At 43.4% G+C, this 19,384-nt stretch overlaps 1 protein-coding gene across 4 annotated transcripts in view; it reads right to left on the bottom strand.

The window, feature by feature from the left end:
- USP18 (ubiquitin specific peptidase 18) overlaps positions 1 to 19,384 on the bottom strand; it is a 36,525-nt gene that overhangs the window by 13,901 nt on the left and 3,240 nt on the right. For 3 of the 4 annotated variants that reach the window (XR_007135910.1, XM_047787958.1, XM_047787959.1), the window contains exons 2-4: positions 8,853 to 8,960; positions 7,602 to 7,698; positions 6,379 to 6,524 (exon numbers count right to left, since the gene is read on the bottom strand). Coding sequence is in view for 2 of the 4 variants with exons in the window: in XM_047787958.1 (XP_047643914.1) it covers positions 6,379 to 6,524; positions 7,602 to 7,698; positions 8,853 to 8,856 (247 nt within the window). In the remaining 2 variants the exon portion in view is untranslated. Of the gene's footprint in view, positions 1 to 6,378; positions 6,525 to 7,601; positions 7,699 to 8,852; positions 8,990 to 19,384 lie in introns of all 4 variants that reach the window. The other variant, XR_007135911.1, reaches the window with a different exon arrangement.

Genomic DNA, 19,384 nt, shown 5'->3' with positions numbered 1-19,384 from the left:
GGTCAACATATGAAAGTCAATCGATGGTAATATACCACATCAACAAAATAAAGGAGAAAAAACACTTGGTTGTCTCAATTGATGCAAAAAAAGGCATCTGATAAAATTTAACACACATTCGTGATTAAAAAAAAACACCAAACACAGGAGTTCCCGTTGTGGCTCAGCGGTAATGAACCAATTAGGATCCAGGAAGACACAGGTTCTATCCCCGGCCCAGATCAGTGGGTTAAACAAAGGATCCAGTGCTACCATGGGCTGCTGCGTAGGTTGCAGACGAGGCTCAAATCCTGAATTGCTATTGCTGTGGCTGTGCTATGGCTGTGGCCGGTCGCTGCAGCTCCAGTTCGACCCTTAGCCTGGGAACATTCATATGACATGGGTGCAGCCCTAAAAAATTTAAAAAAAAGAAAAAAAAAATCCAACAGAAAGAATAGAAAGAAACTGTGACAACAAAGAAAAGCTACATAGGAGTTCCCGTCGTGGCGCAGTGGTTAACGAATCCGACTAGGAACCATGAGGTTGCGGGTTTGGTCCCTGCCCTTGCTCAGTGGGTTAACGATCTGGCGTTGCCGTGAGCTGTGGTGTAGGTTGCAGACGCGGCTCGGATCCCGCGTTGCTGTGGCTCTGGCGTAGGCCGGTGGCTACAGCTCCGATTTGACCCCTAGCCCAGGAACCTCCATATGCCACGGGTGCGGCCCAAGAAATAGCAACAACAACAACAAAAAAGACAAAAGACAAAAAAAAAAGAAAAGCTACATACAACAAACCCACAATCAATATCACACTGAATTGTGAAAAACAGTTTTTTCTCTAAGATCAGGAATAAGGCAGAATGCCCACTCTCATCACTTCTATTCAACACACTACTGGAAGTTCTAGCCAGAGCAATTAGATAAGAAAGGAAATAAAAGGCATCCAAATTGGAAAGGAAGAAGTAAAATTATCTGTTTCCAGATGATATGATCTCTTTGTTTAAAAAAAAAACAAAAACACACAACCCTAAAGACTCCACAAAAAAAGCTTTTACATCAAATAAATGAAATTTAAAATGGGATACAAACTCAACATACAAAAATCAATTGTATTTCTATATATACATGAACAATAAACAAACTGAAAAGGAAGTCACACAAACAAATCCACTTATAATGGCTTCAAAAACAATACTTAGGAATTAACTTAACCAATGTGGTGAAAGACTTGTATTATGAAAACTACAAAGCACTGCGAAAAGATATTTAAAAAGTCAGTACTTCCCAAAGCCATCTACACATTCAATGCAATGCCTAATAAAATCCCAATAAGATTTTTGCTAAATTCTAAAACTCATATGGAATCTCAAGGAACTCCAAACTGCCAAAACAATTCTAAAAAAGAACAACAAACTGGAGGACTCACACCTCCTCATTCCAAAACCACTGTTTCGGTTACTGCAAAGCTATAGTAACCAAAACAGTGTAATACTGGCAAAAGAACAGACATATAGATTGATGGAATAGAGAGCCCAGAAATAAACTTCCTCATACATGATCAGAGAGTCTTTGACAAGGGAACCAAGAATACTCAATGGTGAAAGGATAGTCTCTTCAACAAATGATGCTATGAAAACTGGATATCCACATGCAAAGGAATGAATTTGGACCCTATAACTCCATATATAAAAATTAACTCAAAATGGATCAAGAACCTAAATGTAAGACCTAAACAATAAAATGCTTAAAAAATCATAGGACAAAAGCACATGATGGTGGATTTGGCAATGACTCCTTGATTATGACACCAAAAGTACATGTAACAAAAGAAAATATAGAAAAATTAGACTTCATGAACATTTTTAAATGTTATGCATCAAAAGACACTATCCACAGAGTAAAAAGGCATCCCACAGAATAAGAGAATATATTTGCAAATCATATATCCTAATAGGCAAAGAAGGGAGTTCCCACTGTGGCTCAGTGGTAAAGAACCTGACTAACATCCATGAGGACACAGGTTCAATGCCTGGCCTCACTCAGTGGGTTACAGATCCAGTATTTCCATGAGCTCTGGCATAAGTTGCAGACTCAGTTCAGATCACACATTGCTGTGGCTGTGGTGCAGGCCGGCAGTTACAGCTCTAATTCAACCTCTAGCCTGGGAACTTCCATAAGCTGTGTGTGCAGCCCTAAAAAGAGAAAAAAAAAATAAGCAAAGAACTAGAATAGATATTTTTCCAGAAATGGCAAATAGGCACATGAAAAGATGCTCATCATCACTAATCATCAGGAAATGCAAATCAAAACTACAATGATATACTACTTCACAGCCCTTGCAGCTACTTCAGACACCCAGAGCTCTAAGAATCATACAGTTACCAAGGTGTGAGCAGCCTGAGCCAATGAGATATTATACCCCCGAGACCCAGAGCCACCACAAGCCCCCATACTTGGTGCCCCACAACACTAGATCTGGATCACAGCACGGTCCAGCTGCAGATGAAGATCCTTCCTTAGAAAAGTCAGTGCACAAAGTCTGGAAGAAGTGACTGCTTCTGGGAGTTCCCGTCGTGGCGCAGTGGTTAACGAATCCGACTAGGAACCATGAGGTTGCGGGTTCGGTCCCTGCCCTTGCTCAGTGGGTTGACGATCCGGCGTTGCCGTGGGCTGTGGTGTAGGTTGCAGACGTGGCTCGGATCCCGCGTTGCTGTGGCTCTGGCGTAGGCCTGTGGCTACAGCTCCGATTCGACCCCTAGCCTGGGAACCTCCATATGCCGCGGGAGCTGCCCAAGAAATAGCAAAAAGACAAAAAAAAAAAAAAAAGAAGTGACTGCTTCTTCAAATGTGCAGACACCCACACAAGTCCACAGGGATCATAAACAATCAGGGGAATGTGATACCATCAAAGGAAAACAGTAAACTTACAGTAACTGATCCCAAAGAAATGGAGACACACAAACTGCCTGGAAAAATCATTCTAATTAATTGTTCTAAAGATTCACCAGAGAACACAGCTTAATATTTAAATAAATCAGGAAAGCAATACAAGAAAAAAACAGGAGTTCCCATCGTGGCACAGTGGTTAATGAACCCAACTAGGAACAATGAAGTTGCAGGTTCGATCCCTGCCCTTGCTCAGTGGGTTAACGATCTGGCGTTGCCGTAAGCTGTGGTGTAGGTTGCAGACGTGGCTCGGATCCCACGTTGCTGTGGCTCTGGCGTAGGCTGGTGGCTACAGCTCCGATTAGACCCCTAGCCTGGGAACCTCCACATGCCGCAAGAGCGGCCCAAGAAAATGGCAAAAAGACAAACAAACAAACAAACAAACAAAAAACAGGAGTTCAACAAAGAGATAGAAAACATAAAAAGGAATCAACCAGTAATTTTGGAGATAAAGGATACTGAATGGAAGAATTCAACAGAGCTTCAAGAGCAGACTGGACCAAGCTGAAGAAGGGATCAGTGAACCAAAAGGTAGATAATTTAAAATTATCCAGTCAGAGGGGAAAAAAAAGACTAAAGAAAGTCTATGGAACACCATTAAAAGAAACAATCTATACATTAATGGAATCCCAGAAGAAGAGAGGGAAAAAGGGGAAGAAAACTTATTTCAAGAAATAGGGCTGGGACTTCCTAAATGTTGGGAGAGATTGAGACATCAAAGTTCATGAAGCTGATAGCTTCCCCAAACATATTCCATTCAATATTCCAAGACACTGTCAAAAATCAAAAACAAAGAGAGATCTTAAACATGGTAAGAGAAAGGATGCTCATCACCCATAAGAACCCCCACGAGGCTATTACAGGCCCTGAGAAAGTGGGATGATATTCAAAGTGATGAAAGAAAACATGCTGATAAAGAAAACTTCATCTGCCAATGTTGACCTTCGGAAATGAAGGAGAGACAGAGGCCTTCCCAGACAAAGAAACACCGAGAGAGTTCACTAGACCTGCCTTGCCAAGGTGGCTGAGAGGAGTTTGTTGAGCTGAAACGAAAGGATGCTAATTGTAATAAGGAAAGAGACTGAGTTGGTAATTTTAAAACTTCCCACAGAGAAAAGCCCACATCCTGATGGCATAATTCTTGATAAAGTCCATCTTTGAAAAAAAAAAATGTTGATGTCACACTTATTATTTATGAAACACTCTCTTCTTTAAGATCAGGAACAAAACAAAGATGTTCGTTCCTTCAACTGAACATCATACTGGAGGTTCTCAGCAGGGCAATGAGATGAGAAGAAAAGGCACCCACAGTGGAAAGGAAGTAAAACTACCTCTACTGCAAACGACGTGAGCTTGTATACAGAAAGTCCTAATGAAGCTACTAAAGAAACTATTAAGACTAGTTAATTAGTTCTGGAAGGCTACAGATAGAAGATCAACATATAAAAACTAAGTGTATGTTATACATTAGTAGTGAATGATCCAAAAACAAAGTGAAGAATTCCATTTACAATAGCAACAAAAAATACTTTGGAATAAATTTAGCAAAAGGACAAGACTTGTACACTGAAACTACAAATCATTTTAGAAAGAAATTTAAAAAGACCCCAATAAATTAAAAGGCATTCCATATTTACAGTTCTGAAGACTTATCACTGTAATGATAGCAGGACTCCCCAAATTAATCTACAGATTCAACGCAATCTCTATCAAATTCCCAGCTGGCTTTTTGGCAGAAATTGGTAAGGTGATCCTAAATTTGTATGGAAATGCAAGGGACCCTAAACAGCCAAATCAATACAGACATTGCAGGTTCAGTTCCAGACCACCACAACAAAGCAAATATTGTTTGAATCACAGGAATTTTTCAATTTCCTAGTGTATATAAAGGTTATGTTTACACTATACACTATGAAGTATATATACTTAGTCTATTAAGTGTGCAATAGCAATATGTCTAAAAAAATGTACATACCTTAATTTTTAAAGACTTTATCACTAAAATTCTAACCATTATCTGATAACAGAGAATTTGTTTAGATATTTCAATTTTAGAAATTGAAAGGATGCCATAAACCTTCAATTTCTAAAAACACAACATCTGTGAAGTGCAGTAAAATGAAACACATAAATAAGGCCTGCCTGTGTGGAAAAAGAACAAAACTGGGAGTTCCCGTTGTGGCGCAGTGGTTAACAAATCCGACTAGGAACCATGAGGTTGCGGGTTCGGTCCCTGCCCTTGCTCAGTGGGTTAACGATCTGGTGTTGCCGTGAGCTGTGGTGTAGGTTGCAGACACGGCTTGGATCCTGTGTTGTTGTGGCTCTGGCATAGGCCGGCAGCTACAGCTCCAATTAGACCCCTAGCCTGGGAACCTCCATATGCCGCAGGAGCGGCCCAAGAAATAGCAAAAAGACAAAAAAAAAAAAAAGAAAAAAGAAAAAGAACAAAACTGTAGGATTCACACTTTCCACTACCAAGGCTTACGGCAAAGCTACAGTAATGAAGACAGTGTAGTATTGGTAAGGAATACACTTAAAGATCAGTGAAATAGAATCAGAATCCAGAAAAAGACACCTACTTTTATGGTCAATTGATTTTCAACAAGAGTACCAAAACAATTTCATGGGAAAGAACAATATTTTCGACAAATGTAACAACTGGATGCCCATGTGCAAAAGAACGAAGTTGGACCCCTATCTCACACCATTCACAGAAGTTAACTCTAAATGAAACAAGGATGGAAATGTAAGAGCTGAAAGTATAAAACCTAGAAGGGAGTTCTTGCTGTGTTGCAGTGAGTTAGGAATCTGACTGAAGCAGCTCAGGTTGCTGGGGGGGCGAGGGTTTGACCCCCGCCCCCGGGGAACTTCATCTGCGGTGGGTGCAGCCATTAAATTTAAAAAACAAACAAACAAAAACTAGAAGAAAACAAAGGAGGATGGTGAGCGACTGCTAACAATGAGGACGGGGTTTCTTTGGTGGGGTGATGAAAATGTGCTAAAACTAGATTGTGATGATTGCACAGTTCTGTGGATAGACCAAAAGCCTCTGAATTCTACATGTTTAAATGATGTGATTTTATAGTAAGTGACCTGAATCTCATTAAAGGTTTTGTTTTTTTTTTTTTAACTAACCTATTTAAGATTTCTTTTGTGGAACAAAAAAGAGTCTTTACCTGCAGCTGAATCAGCTTTGAGGAGAATCTTAGGCTTACTTATTCTACCGAGAGACAAAAAGAGAGTGAGCACCAAAGTAACATGGGCATAAATAATACTAACGCCGCCCTTGAAAGATGGGGGTTCTTTAAGATGTTTGAGATCCACACATATGCCTCTGGTACAAGGGTTTCCCTCCTGTTGGCTCACTACCTTCAGTCTCCCTCCTCTCCTTCCCTCCCTCCCCTTTAGAGCTCCCGGCTGGGAGTTGGAACATACTGTAACATACACACTGCCTTACATGGTATATTGTACTTCTGGAGACAGTAGGCAAGTTCCATGGGTTGCACCGCCTTCTGCCGGCTGTCCTGCATCTTCTCCAGCAGCAAGAGCAGCTGGAAGGGGACATTTCTCCTCTGCTCCTCAGCTCCCCTTGGTACTGTCATCCTGCCAAGTGAGAACAGGCATGAACCTCCCTGTCCCCAGGGTTCTCGATGCCAGGTGCACACCAGAATCCCTTGGGAGAACCTGCAAAGTTCTCCCTGCCCAGGCCACTCTGCAGACTAACTAAATCAGTATTTCTGGGGGTGGGGCCCAGTTATCAGAATTTATACATTTACAAGCATACTGACAAGGTTGAGAACAATGTGTTCACAAATCAGCTACAGAGATTAGCGGGCCTCACCCCGTCCCCACCCCTCCCGACAGTCACACCCAAACAAAGGTCCTGTGTCCACAGCCAGATGGCCAACCCGAAGCGCTCCAAAGGGAAAAGGCAAATACTGATCTAGGTTCCTTCCTGGGATCTGGGACAACAGAAAGAATATCAGTGTGTCTTGCAATGATTTGTTTAATTACGGGCCTCTCTCAACTGCCCATGCCCACGGAAGGGAAAACGGAGAAAGCTCAGGGCAGAAAGGAATGCATGATGAGGTTTATACACGTGAATATATACCCATGGCTGGTGCCTGGGCTCCCAAGGACATTTGCCAGTCAGCCCTGGCTGAGCCTCATCGTCCTCAGCAGAGCCTGTTGAGAAGAAAGGTTCTCATGATATGTGTAGAGTGTGTGTGTGTGCGTGCTTGTGTGTGTGTGTGTGCACATGCATGCGCATGTGCATGCACAAGTGTGTTTTGTTTGAGAAAACTCAACAGACTCAGACCTGTCCATTGATTTGGCGATGGTCTTGTCCCAACTTCCTCTAAACCAAATCAGTGGCTGTTAATCTGGCTACATTTTGGTATCGCCTGGAGAGTCTTGAAAAGTATCAATGCTTGGGCCCTGCCCCCGCCACACACCCACCTAGCCCCCAGCCAAAACCAAGGACCTGGGGGTGGGGTCAGCGGTTATGTTTTTTAAAAACTTCTGAGGTGATTATAATACACAGTCCGGATTGTGCAAAACAAGATCTTTTCTCTGGCATCTTTTGAAAGAAGACGTTGAAAAGTCCAAACCACTGTGAATAACTGAATAACGAAAATGTAAAATAATTACCCACATTCATCTGCCTGAACATAGTCTTACCTCTTCAGTATCTTGGTTAATCCCACATTCATAATCAGCACCTGAATCAGGGAGTTAAGGCAGCAGGTCTGTCCAATGTTGTGCAAACCGACCGGGCCTACAAGGAGCAGAGGGAAGGTACTAAGGGTGAGACCTACCAAGGAACTCAACAAACACCAAACGTTTTTCTAGAACCTTCTAAGGACGTGAAAGCCTATAAAGTACTCCCAGGGGCACAAAGAATTCCCTAAGGAGCTTGCAAACAAATTGGAAAGGGGAGATAAATGTGAGCCTCTGCAAAGTGAAACAGCACAAGGTTTAACAGTCCATGAGGAAAAGAGCCGTCACAAGGTTGTCAAGCAGTAACACAAGCGACTGTAAGAGCGAAGGAAAAGAAAGAGGTGTGACAGGAAGCACATCTGGGAGATGAGAAGCCCTGCACACCTGCCCATTCAAGCTGCCCCCACAGAGCTGAGTCAGAATGAATATCCATGGGTCACAGCCAATAGTAACTTCTCAGGCCGTCTATTCTGGCCTCCAGGAAAGGCTGCTGCCCAGGCTCTACCCTGTGGCTGGAGGAAGTCACCAGAAAGCTCTGGGGGTGATCCAGCCTCTAAACTCACCCTCAGAGGCTGGAAGCCATAAGGAACTTTGGAGGACACGAGAAAACCAAAAGGAAGCATTTCTCTGACCCACTACCTACCAGCCTCCCTTCCCACCCAACCCTGGGCTCAGCAGACCCCACTAGGTGAGTAATTTCAGAGGGAGGATGGCCCACTGATCTCACAATTCCTGGGGAAATGGCTCTGGGGCCTGAGATAGAGTGATAAGCACGCTCAGGTCCAGGGCCAGAGGAACCACAGGTTTCCACACCCCAGTCAGCTGGGCACCTTGCCACTAGACACACCAGCATCCAGGCCAGGGGTGCCAAGGGCCACCACATGCCCAGCACTGGCTTAAAGCAGTTTCCTCAATCTTCTTCCCACAACCCCATGTGCCCCCATTTCACAGATGCAGACATGGAGGCACAAGAGGTCAGGAATCATCAACCACAAAGCTCTGTTTCAGGGCACAGCGAACCAGCAAGGTGTTTCTACGTGGTCAAAAGAGAAGCCCGGGGGTCTCAACACTGCTGGCAGCCAGGGTGGGGTCTGGGCGCTCTCTCCCTCTTCACAGTGCGGCTCCTTTCCTTCTTCTCAACAGGTTCTGCCAGGAAATGCCAAGACAGCCAAGACAGACTGGCAAATGTCCTCGAGACCCCAGGCACCATACCCATTAGTGATCACGCCAAGGTCCTCAGGACGCCAGCTGCCAATGTCTTCAGGGCCACACAACCTGCCTTCCAGGAAGAGCTCTCATGGACCAACCTCGGCAGGACCTCTGTGAACACACAGGCAGGAGGTGAACACCTGGGATGCAGAAGCAAGTCATGTGATCAGTTCTGATTCCCCAGAGCCGATTCTGGGGGGAGATGTCTGGGGAGGCTGGCCCCCCAAGCTCTAAGGCTAGAAACAACTCGCGAGACACTGTCCCCTTTGTCCTCATCAGGATGCATGGCCACAGCCTCCCCCCTGGGTTCTCTATCCTCACAAATGGCTTGATGTTCATCGAGGGATCCAGACTGACGCCTAGACCTCCCTGCTCCTCATGCCGAGGCCCAAACCATCATCTCTGGGGGCTGTCACTCCACTGCCTGAAGGCTGCTCATGCACCCTCCTTGCTGTAAACACGCTTGACCCAAGGAAGCCTGTCCTGGCTCCTGGGGTGGCCCAGGGTGCTATCTACTTCCCCACCCATTGTGCACAGGGCTATGCAGAAAGCCAGTTCATTCTGCTCTAGTGCAAGGAACGGCTATGTCTCTACCTATAGCAGATGGTGCTGAGCACGCAGGCTCCAGCAGGACAGACACTCCTCCCCAGGCTAACAGGTGGTGGTGGCTGACAGTCCCAGCTGAGTTCCCCCTCCAGGAATTCACCCCCATGAAGAAAGCTGGCCCCGTCCCTATCCAGAGTCTGGACAGTGAGGGGGTGTAAAGGCCTTACCACCCACCAGGAGGTGCAACAGCTCTAAGGGTCACCAGGCCCTGAAATTCCCTTAAGACCAGCTGAGGCCTCTGTCACAAAGCTGGGCAGTTCAAGCCCTACCTCTGCTCACCTTGCTGTGCTCCCCGCCCCAGGGTGTGGTTCCCAAGGGTGTTCCCAGCAAACCTTCCCCGTGTGTCTCTCGGCAGGGCTACACCAACATCAGAGGAGCAAGTCAAAGGCAGGCCCTTGAGTCGACCGAGTTTTCTCAAATAAAACATACACACAGTATGTGTGCGCACACACACATGCTGAGAAACGCTGAGGCTCAGCCAGGGCTGACCGGCCAACGTCCTTGGGAGCCCAGCACCAGCCATGGGTATATATTCATGTGTATAAACCTCATCACGCATTCCTTTCTGCCCTGAGCTTTCTCCGTTTTCCCTTCCGTGGGCACGGGCAGTTGAGAGAGGCCTGTAATTAAATATTCCACAACATTTTGTTGTTACAGCAGGCATCTAAATAAAAAATTAAAGCGCACAGAATGACCTGGGAAAATTCCTCTTATAAAGTGAAATGGAAAAAGCAGTCTATCAACCATTTCGCCATGATGCCTGGTACAGCAACAAAACATTGTAAAACCTACAGTGAGCATTCTTCCCACCTATTTGATTCTTCCTCAGGCAAACCAAAGGTCATGGACACAACAACCCAGCTGTAAATGAGATCATGTCACCCACCACCCAGATTCCCTGTCCTCTACTTCCTCCTGACAACACAGACTTGAGCCCCCTGGCAAACGTCCTTGGGAGCCCAGATCTTAAATCCTCCCCAGGTCTGTGCTGGGATCTCAGGATGCTCTGGTGTTTCAGAACAAGGTCACAACCATTATATCCTGTCCCTACCTGCCCCAGAGTGGCCCCTAGGTGTCTTCAGGGCACTGCCAGACACAGCAGTCCACACACGAAGGTGCCTCCCTATCTCCAAGAGAGGCCTGATGTGAAGAGGGTCCATGGCCAGTCCTCCCACTGCCTCGCGTCTTTGATGTCACCGAGCTCTTCAGCTGAAAGGGCTTCAGCTTTGCTGGCGGCCATCTCTCCCCAGGCTCGGTCCTGCCCCAAGGTCTAAGCTGGAGAGCATAACCCATACTCTGTCTGCAATTATTCCCCTGTCTCCTTGCAAATAAATCTGTAGCCTTGCTTTTTTTTTTTTTTTTTTTTTTGGTCCATTTTTAGGGCCGCACACATGATATATGAAGTTCCCAGGCTAGGGACTGAATCAGAGCTGCAGCTGCAGATCTACACCATAGCCACAGCAACACTGGATCCTTAACCCACTGAGTGAGGCCAGGGATCGAACCCACAACCTCATGGATACTAGTCGGGTTCGTTACCTCTGAGCCACGACAGAAACTGCTAAATCTGTGGCCTTCAGACTTATCTGACCATCAGACACAACCAGACACTAAATCAGTATTTAGGAGAGATTCTTAGAGATGTAATCTCAAGGTCATAGTGTACAAAATGTAAGGTTCTTTCTTTCTTTTTTTTTTGTTTTTTTTTTCTAGGGCCACACCTGTGGCACATGGAGGTTCCCAGGCTACGCCAGAGCCACATAAACACGGGATCCGAGCCACGTCTGCAACCTACACCACAGCTCATGCCAACGCCAGATCCTTAACCCACTGAGCAAAGCCAGGGATCAAACCCACAACCTCATGGTTCCTAGTCGGATTCATTTCTGTTGCACCATGACAGGAACTCCAGGTTCTTTTTTTTTTTTAAGACACAGTACAAATAGCTTTTATTTTTATTGATTGGTTGATTGATTGGTTTTTGCTTTTTAGGGCTGCACCCATGGCACATGGATGTTCCTAGGCTAGGGTGTGGAAGCAGAGCTACAGGTGTCAGCTGGCAACGCCAGATCCACAGCCCACTAGTCAGACTCATTTCCGCTGCAACACAACCAGAACTCCAGTGCTCTTTTTTTCAGTGACATCACTGAATCCTTAACTCACTGAACCACAAGGGAACTCCTTAAGGTTCTTAATATATGGAGCTAAGTGCCTTGCACCTGTTTGTACTCCAGCCAGTGGCTGAGAGGCTGTCAAGACATGGTGGTCAAGCGAAGTAACCTAAGTTCACTGATGTACACAAGGGCAGGTTTTGTGGAAAAAGTGAGTCTGGATTTGATTCTCTTAAAGAGGAAAGGGCATGGTTTACAATAAGAGGCATCTTGTAAATCAACTATGCTTTAATAAAAAATAAATTAAAATCCACCCCCCCAAAAAAAAGAAAAATGAATACATACACACACACACTAAGAAAAAAAAAAAAAAAAACAAGGGGTATCTTGAGGCAAGGCAGGTGATGTGCAAGAAAGCCCAGTGGTGTGGGAAGAGGATGTGGAGAGGAGTATGCAAAAGATCATGAGCGGATCTGCAAAGGTAAATACAAGTCAGGACTGAATAAAATGTAGAAGCTCCAGAATTTTAATTTTTATAAAACGCTAAGTGGTCACTAGTAGTCAGGGAAGTGCAAATCTTGACTGTAACGAAATACCACTTTACACCACTCAACTAGCAACAGTTAAGAATCCCGACTGAAGCAAGTGTTGGATAAATAAGATCGTTTATATATTACCAGGGAAGGGTGTAAAAGGGAACAATCACTTGGGAAAACAACTGGCATCATCGTGTAAAGTTAAGCATTCACTTAACTTCCACCCAAACATTCAACAGAGAAACTCTTACATGTGTCCTTGGAGACATATACAAGAATGCTCACAGCAGCCTGTCTGTAAGGCAAAAACATGGGAACAATCCAGGGGCTAGACCCAAATGTCAAAAGAATATGTGCGTAAATGGTAACAAATTTGCACAATGAAATCAGACTCCTCCCTTGCACTGAGTGAACATGTCACAACAGGGTGAATCTTAGAAACACACGGTTGAGTCAAAAGGCAAGTCTTTTCATATTTCTTTTTGTAGATTCAAACTCAAGGAAAATGAGACAGTAGGATGTTTAGGCATCAGTGTGTATGTGCGTGATAGAGCCTTTTAAATGGATAACGAAGATCAAAAAGACCAGGGAGTCAGTCACCTCTGATGGGGAGGCAGAGGGATAAGACAAGTAGGGCGTATGTAACTGCCAGGAATGTTCTAGTCTGGGTGGAAGGGGTCCATAAGTGTTTATTATGAGTTAATTAATTAATTGGAACTTGGAGTCAAGGCTGGTGGTGCAAGGCAGACAGACTCGGATGTGGGCATGAAGGAATCATTCTGTCTGCAAAGAGCACATGCTCTGCTCAGCAGGGAAGGCAGAGCTAACGCCACTGCTGACAAATCTGAATTACAAATCACTTCAGGGATTTTCCCCAAGAACTCTCAGTTTTAACTGACCGGAATAGCAGTCCTTAACCTTAGGTTAAGAAGTCCTTAAACTTAACTTCAGGTGAGAAAAGCAGAAGCCAAACCAAGCATGGGTGGGATGGCACTGCCCCCTAGCCGGACACATGAGGAATGTCCAGGTGACGAAAGCTGAGGACAGACTGCCAAGCTGAGAACCAAGTAAGGAGATGCAAGCACACATTAAACAGCGGATGATTAAAGGCAGAATGCAGAGCCCCTGAATCACATGGAGAGATCAGTCATTCCCATCCGCGGCCAGAGCACTTAATGAAAGTGACACTATAACCAATCCATTCTAAACATTGTGAGAAGCTTAGACTTTTCAGATGAAGTAGGAAAGTCCCAAAGTGTGGCTTCAAAATTATTACTTAGCTAAGATGTGGTCCTTGGTCCCAGCCTTTGAAAGGCCAAACAGCCAAATGCCCGCCTCAGTGCCCCTACTGGTGCCCCTGCACTGGTGCATGATCAAGTGGTCACTATGGTTACCAACCCATGTAACCAGTGTAACAAAAAGGGGGGTAAGATACACGCACCCCGATGTTCACAGCAGCACTATCACAACAGCCAAGACATGGAAGCAACCTAAATGTCCTTCGGCAGAAGAATTCATAAAGATGTGGGACATATATACAATGGACTGTTAACCATAAAAAAAGAAGGAAATAATGCCATTTGCAGCAACATGGATGGACCCAGAGATTATTATACAAGTCAAAGAATAAGACAAACATCAAATGATATCACTTACATGTGGAATCTAATAAAAAGTGATACAAAGGAATTCATTCACAAAATAGAAACTACCCCACAGATTTTAAAATCAAACTTATGTTGGGAGTTCCTGCTGTGGTACAGCAAGTTAAGAATCCAGTGTTAGCTCTACAGTGGCACAGGTTCTATCCCTAGCCCGGCACAGTGGGTTAAGGATCCGCTTAGATTCCTGGCCTGGGAACTTGTAAATGCCACAGGTGCAGCCAAGACAAAACAAAACAAAACAAACTCATGGTTACCACAGGGGAAAACACGGTGTGGAAGGATGAATTGGGAGGAAGGGAATAACATATAAACACTACTGTATGGAATAGATAATTAACAAGAACCTACTGTATAGCACAGGGAAATTTACTCAATAGTTTGTGATGACCTGCATGGGAAAAAATAATGGAGGAGTTCCCGTCGTGGCGCAGTGGTTGATGAATCTGACTAGGAACCATGAGGTTGCGGGTTCGGTCCCTGCCCTTGCTTAGTGGGTTAACGATCCAGCGTTGCCGTGAGCTGTGGTGTAGGTTTTAGACGCAGCTTGGATCCTGCGTTGTTGTGGCTCTGGCGTAGGCCGGTGGCCACAGCTCCGATTCGACCCCTAGCCTGGGAACCTCCATATGCCACGGAGCGGCCCAAGAAATAGCAAAAAGACAAAAAAAAAAAAAAAAAAGAAAGAAAAAGAAAAAATAATGGATATACATATATATATACCCACACACATAACTGATTCACTTTGGTGTATACCTAAAACTAATACAACACTGTAAGTCAACTATACTCCAATTATTTAAAAACAATTTTAAAAAGAAAGAAATATACATTGGGTGAAATAACAAATAGATTTCAGATTTCAAGAACAAAAACAAAAACACAAAAAGGGAGATCTCTTGGATTAACTATTAATATCTGAACATCCAGAGTTCCTATTGTGGCTCAGTGGTAAGAAACCTAACTAGTATCCATAAGGATGCGGGTTCAACCCCTGGCTCCACTCAGTGGGTTAAGGATCTGGCGCCGCCATGAGCTGTGGTGTAGGTCACAGATATAGCTTGGTTCCTGTGTTGCCATGGCGTAGGCAGGCAGCTGCAGCTCTGAGTCAACCCCCAACCTGGGAACTTCCATATGTCACGGGTGTGGCCCTAAAAAGTAAAAAAAAAAAAAAATCTGAATATCCATTTGCAAATGTTCTACACAACTTAGGGTAGAAAATTTCATATGCTTTATATGTTGAGATATAAAAGCATAATTTTCACTGCAAAAGAAAGATGCTACAACAACAAATAGTTTGGGCCATAATTTTATGCATAAAATTATTATTTTAAAATCTTAAGGAAGTTCCCGTCGTGGCACAGCGGAAACGAATGCAACTAGAAACCATGAGGTTTCAGGTTCAATCCCTGGCCTTGCTCAGTGGGTTAAGAATCCAGCATTGCCGTGAGCTGTAGTGCAGTTCGAAGACACGGCTCGGATCTGGCATTGCTGTGGCTGTGGTGTAGGCTGGCAGCAACAGCTCTGATTAGATCCCTAGCCTGGGAGCCTCCACATACCACAGGTGCAGCCCTAAAAAGACAAAAGCCAAAAATAAATAAATAAATAAAATCTTTAAAAAATTGAAAATTAATACACATAGTAAAGAGAGAATAAGTTTGCCAAACAGTTTATAGAGAATATTTTATCTTTTTTGACTTACAACTTTTTTAAATTTTAAAAGTAATTTAGAATAACAAAGTTAAGACTGTATCAGTTCTATGCTTTGCAAAACTGTCTGGTTTGCCAGCCTTCTCATAATATTAAACAAAATAATCTTTAAGAATTGTATTTAAATATTAATTATTTAATCACAACTAAGCCGTGAGTCTTTCAGGAAAAAACCCTATTTGCAAATTCTTTACATCCTGTGAAAATGAATTAAAACCAGAATGTCAACTTTGCCACTTATCATGAGAAGGAGAAAGTCCAAATATATCCACAAAAAATTGTTAATAAATCATTACCAATACAGGTGTAATAAAGAATATTAAAAAATTGGAAAGGGGGTTCCCGTCATGGCTCAGCAGAACCTAGTATCCATGAGGATGTGGGTTCGATCCCAGGCTTTGCTCAGTGGGTTAAGGATCCGGCATTGCCCTGAGCTGTGGTGTAGGTCACAGATGTGGCTCAGATCCCAAGTTGCTGTGGCTGTGAGGTAGGCCAGCAGCTACAGCTCCAATTCAACCCCTATCCTAGGAACTTCCATATGGTGCGGGTGCAGCCCTAAAAAGCAAAAAAAAAAAAAAAAAAAAAAAAAAACCTGAAAAAAACAAAGCACCCAAAAAAGACGAAGGCTATGAATGGTTTAGGAATCAAAGACATAGCCAGGGCTGGCTTGGTGAGTGCACAACCTGTGTCGCTGCACAGATCTGCACTCGAAAGAGCAGGCTTGGTTTAATGCTCTCTTGATGCAGTCTGGAAATTCTTCACAATTGTTTAACAAGGAGCCCCTTGTTTTTACTTTACTAGGTGACCCACAAATTACATAGCCTGTCTTGCATACCGTGCTTTGTGCATATCCTTCAGTATGTGCGCAGGAGGTAATTACAGCACAGAGAATATAACAGAAATCCTGATCAAAGGAGAAGACGGGGACAGGTTCATCATCCTTCATCAGCAGCTGTGGAATAGTTTTAGCACATACTCACGTGAAATGTTCAACTAAGGAACAGCAGACACCATGTGCTTAAAAGACTACTCAAAGAGTAATGACCACAACAAAAAAGCCCTACTGCTGTAGTGTGCAAAACTTAGCACCTGTGGTTTGTATACTGGATACTACCGAAGACACAACCAAACTAAAAGTCTTCTTGAGAATCCAAATATTGCTCATGTGATACCTGCTGTAAATCCTCCTGTTCTTCAGTCCCAGTGAAGTGCCGAAATTGGTATGCATTTAAGCAAAGGTATGAGGCAGATGGCTTCAACTGTAACCAAATATTGCCCTTTAGCGTACTGCCAAAAGGTGTCATCATGCAGGCAGATGCTGTCATGGCTATAAAAACACAAGCTTGTGTAAAAGCTCTTATGAATGCATAGTAATTTTCAGTGTGTTTTCTCAATGAATTACCCTAAGGAGGGTTGGGTCCTCGATTTCTTTCTTTGGCTTTGTTAAAATATGGGAAACCACGAGTCTAATATCTCATTACTAGAAAGGCAGGTCTCTGGACTAGCAGCATCAGCATCACCGGGAAGTTTGGTTAAAGGGCAGAAATGGAATCTTCATCTTGACAAGACTCCTAGGTAACCTACAGGCACATTAAGGTTGAGAAGCTGTTCTAAACAAGTACTAACTAAGGGCTGACCACTGGCATATATGTTTCACTGCAGAGCAAGTACCGTCAGGTCACTTCACCAAAATCATTTTCAGCTGTTTCAGTTTTCCTAAAAGCGCAGTTTCCTGACTGCTTTATTTCCACTTAAGGAGTGGCCAGTGAAGACCTCATGGGGTTTCTTGTGCAGATATGGAAGAGAAAGATCTTTCAGTCCAGGTCCACGGTAGCCGCCAGCTTTTCATCTACACACTGCCACTGGAGTGGCACGGCTATAGGCAGCTTGAATGCCAACTTGGAAACAGGTACCACAACCTTAAAAATGACCCCAGTGGATAGCTGTCATTTCTGCCCGCCTGGTGTCCCAGCTTTTGGTAGCAGACTTATCTGCTCCAAAACTATCTCCACTTTCAGATTCTGAGGATTGGGTGGAGCCCACACCCACTGTCTGGCTCAAAGGATGACTGTATGACCCAGGCCTGCCCACACAGTGCCCTCGGTGGCTGTTTTAGCAATGGTCATATGACCCACTCAGGGTTGACTGTAATCACCCTCTAGACTTCTTTGGCCTAAAGAAGACAGGCCAGCCAAGAAAACACAGCAGACAAGGAAAAGAGCCAATGGTAGGAAAGAGAGCCAAGAGATGGAGAGAGAGACAGAATCCCAAGGCCACCAGCTGAAGCCTCAGATCCAACCACGCCTTAAGCTGCCTGCCATCAAACCTCCACTCAGAGTCACCTCTGCTACCTGTACTGTTTTTGGTGGGGTTTTTTTTGTTTTGTTTTGTTTGGCTGCACCCATGGCATGTGGAAGTCCTAGGGCCAGGGATCAAACCCACACTACAGCTGAGACCTGAGCCACAGCAGTGACAGTGCCAGAACCTGAACCCACTGTGCCACCAAGGGAACTCCCCCTCTGTTTTTAAAATTAGCTTGAAATGGGTTCCTGTCACTTGTAGCTGAAAGACTACTGAGTAACCACGATTCTACTCTGGGACTCTTATCATCAGGAAACAGAGACACATACAAAGATCTGTATAAAAGTCTGTTAATCAGAATTCATTTCTATAGCCTACTTTATGAGTTTACAAATACAGTAAAATATTGATAAGAAAAATCACAAGTAGGAGAGTATGATGAAATCATTCCATTAACATTTTGGCCATTCCTTTAGAGATTTTTTTTTTTATTCTTCTTAATTAAAACAAGATGACTTTTCAAAGGTGGATTTTTGTTGTTGTCAATTGCCAAAAAATAAAAATATCCTTTCAAATCCAAGATCTGCAGCACCATTTATAATGGCAAAAAAAAGGAAATATAACAATAAGAATTAAGTAAATTATGGCTCACTCATAAAATGGAATACTATGGTGACATTAAAATCATTTTACACTGTTTAATAAAGATGGGAAATGACTGAATAAAAAAATTTTCACTGAATAAAAAAACTACAAAGAAGTCATACGAGATGAATATAATTTTATAAAACATAACTACATACACACACAGAAAAAAGACTGGGAGCAAACATACCAAAAATGTCATTAATGGGTAATGCTAATTGTTGGGATTACAAAATTACATTTGTCTTTTTCTGAATTATTTCTCTTAATTTCCAAGTTCCCCATAACTAATTAATATTTAATTTTAAATAGCCAATAATTCACTCAAGGCTTAGATTTAATATATTTTAAGGGAGGCTTTGTTGGCAATAGTGTTCCTATTCCAAAATCCAAAATATTAATGAATTAGGGATGATAAGTCTTAGAATTTTTTTTTCTCAAATCTTTTATAAAATGTAAAGGAAGGAAAATATCTTATATTGGGAAATATAAGTTGCATGTATTAATAAATTCATTAATTAATAATGAATATGTGGCATATATTAATAAATTCTTTAAATGATTCCATAATCTTTTTTTAGTAAATATTTATTTTCAGTAGTCATAAAGAGGTGTTCCTGGAGTTCCTGTCATGGCTCAGTGGTTAACAAACCCCACTAGTATCCATGAGGACTCAGGTTCGATCCCTGGCCTTGCTCAGTGGGTTAAGTATCCTGCATTGCCATGAGCTGTGGTGTAGGTAGCAGATGCAGCTTGGATCCCACGTTGCTGTGGCTCTGGTGTAGGCCAGCAGCTACAGTTTCAAAGCGACTCATAGCCTGGGAACCTCCATATGCTGCAGGTGTGGCCCTAAAAAGACAAAAAAAAAAAGAGTTGTTCCTCTTAAGAGGCTCAGTCTAGGAGAGGTAAGCTGAAAGAGAAATGATGGCAGTTGACAATTCCATGAGCAAAAAAATAGGACTACTGAG

Source organism: Phacochoerus africanus, chromosome 7 (genome assembly GCF_016906955.1).
Source record: "Phacochoerus africanus isolate WHEZ1 chromosome 7, ROS_Pafr_v1, whole genome shotgun sequence".
Taxonomy (NCBI): Eukaryota; Metazoa; Chordata; class Mammalia; order Artiodactyla; family Suidae; genus Phacochoerus; species Phacochoerus africanus.
Note: the sequence above shows the minus strand (reverse complement) of the source record. Positions and strands in the feature narration are given on the sequence as shown.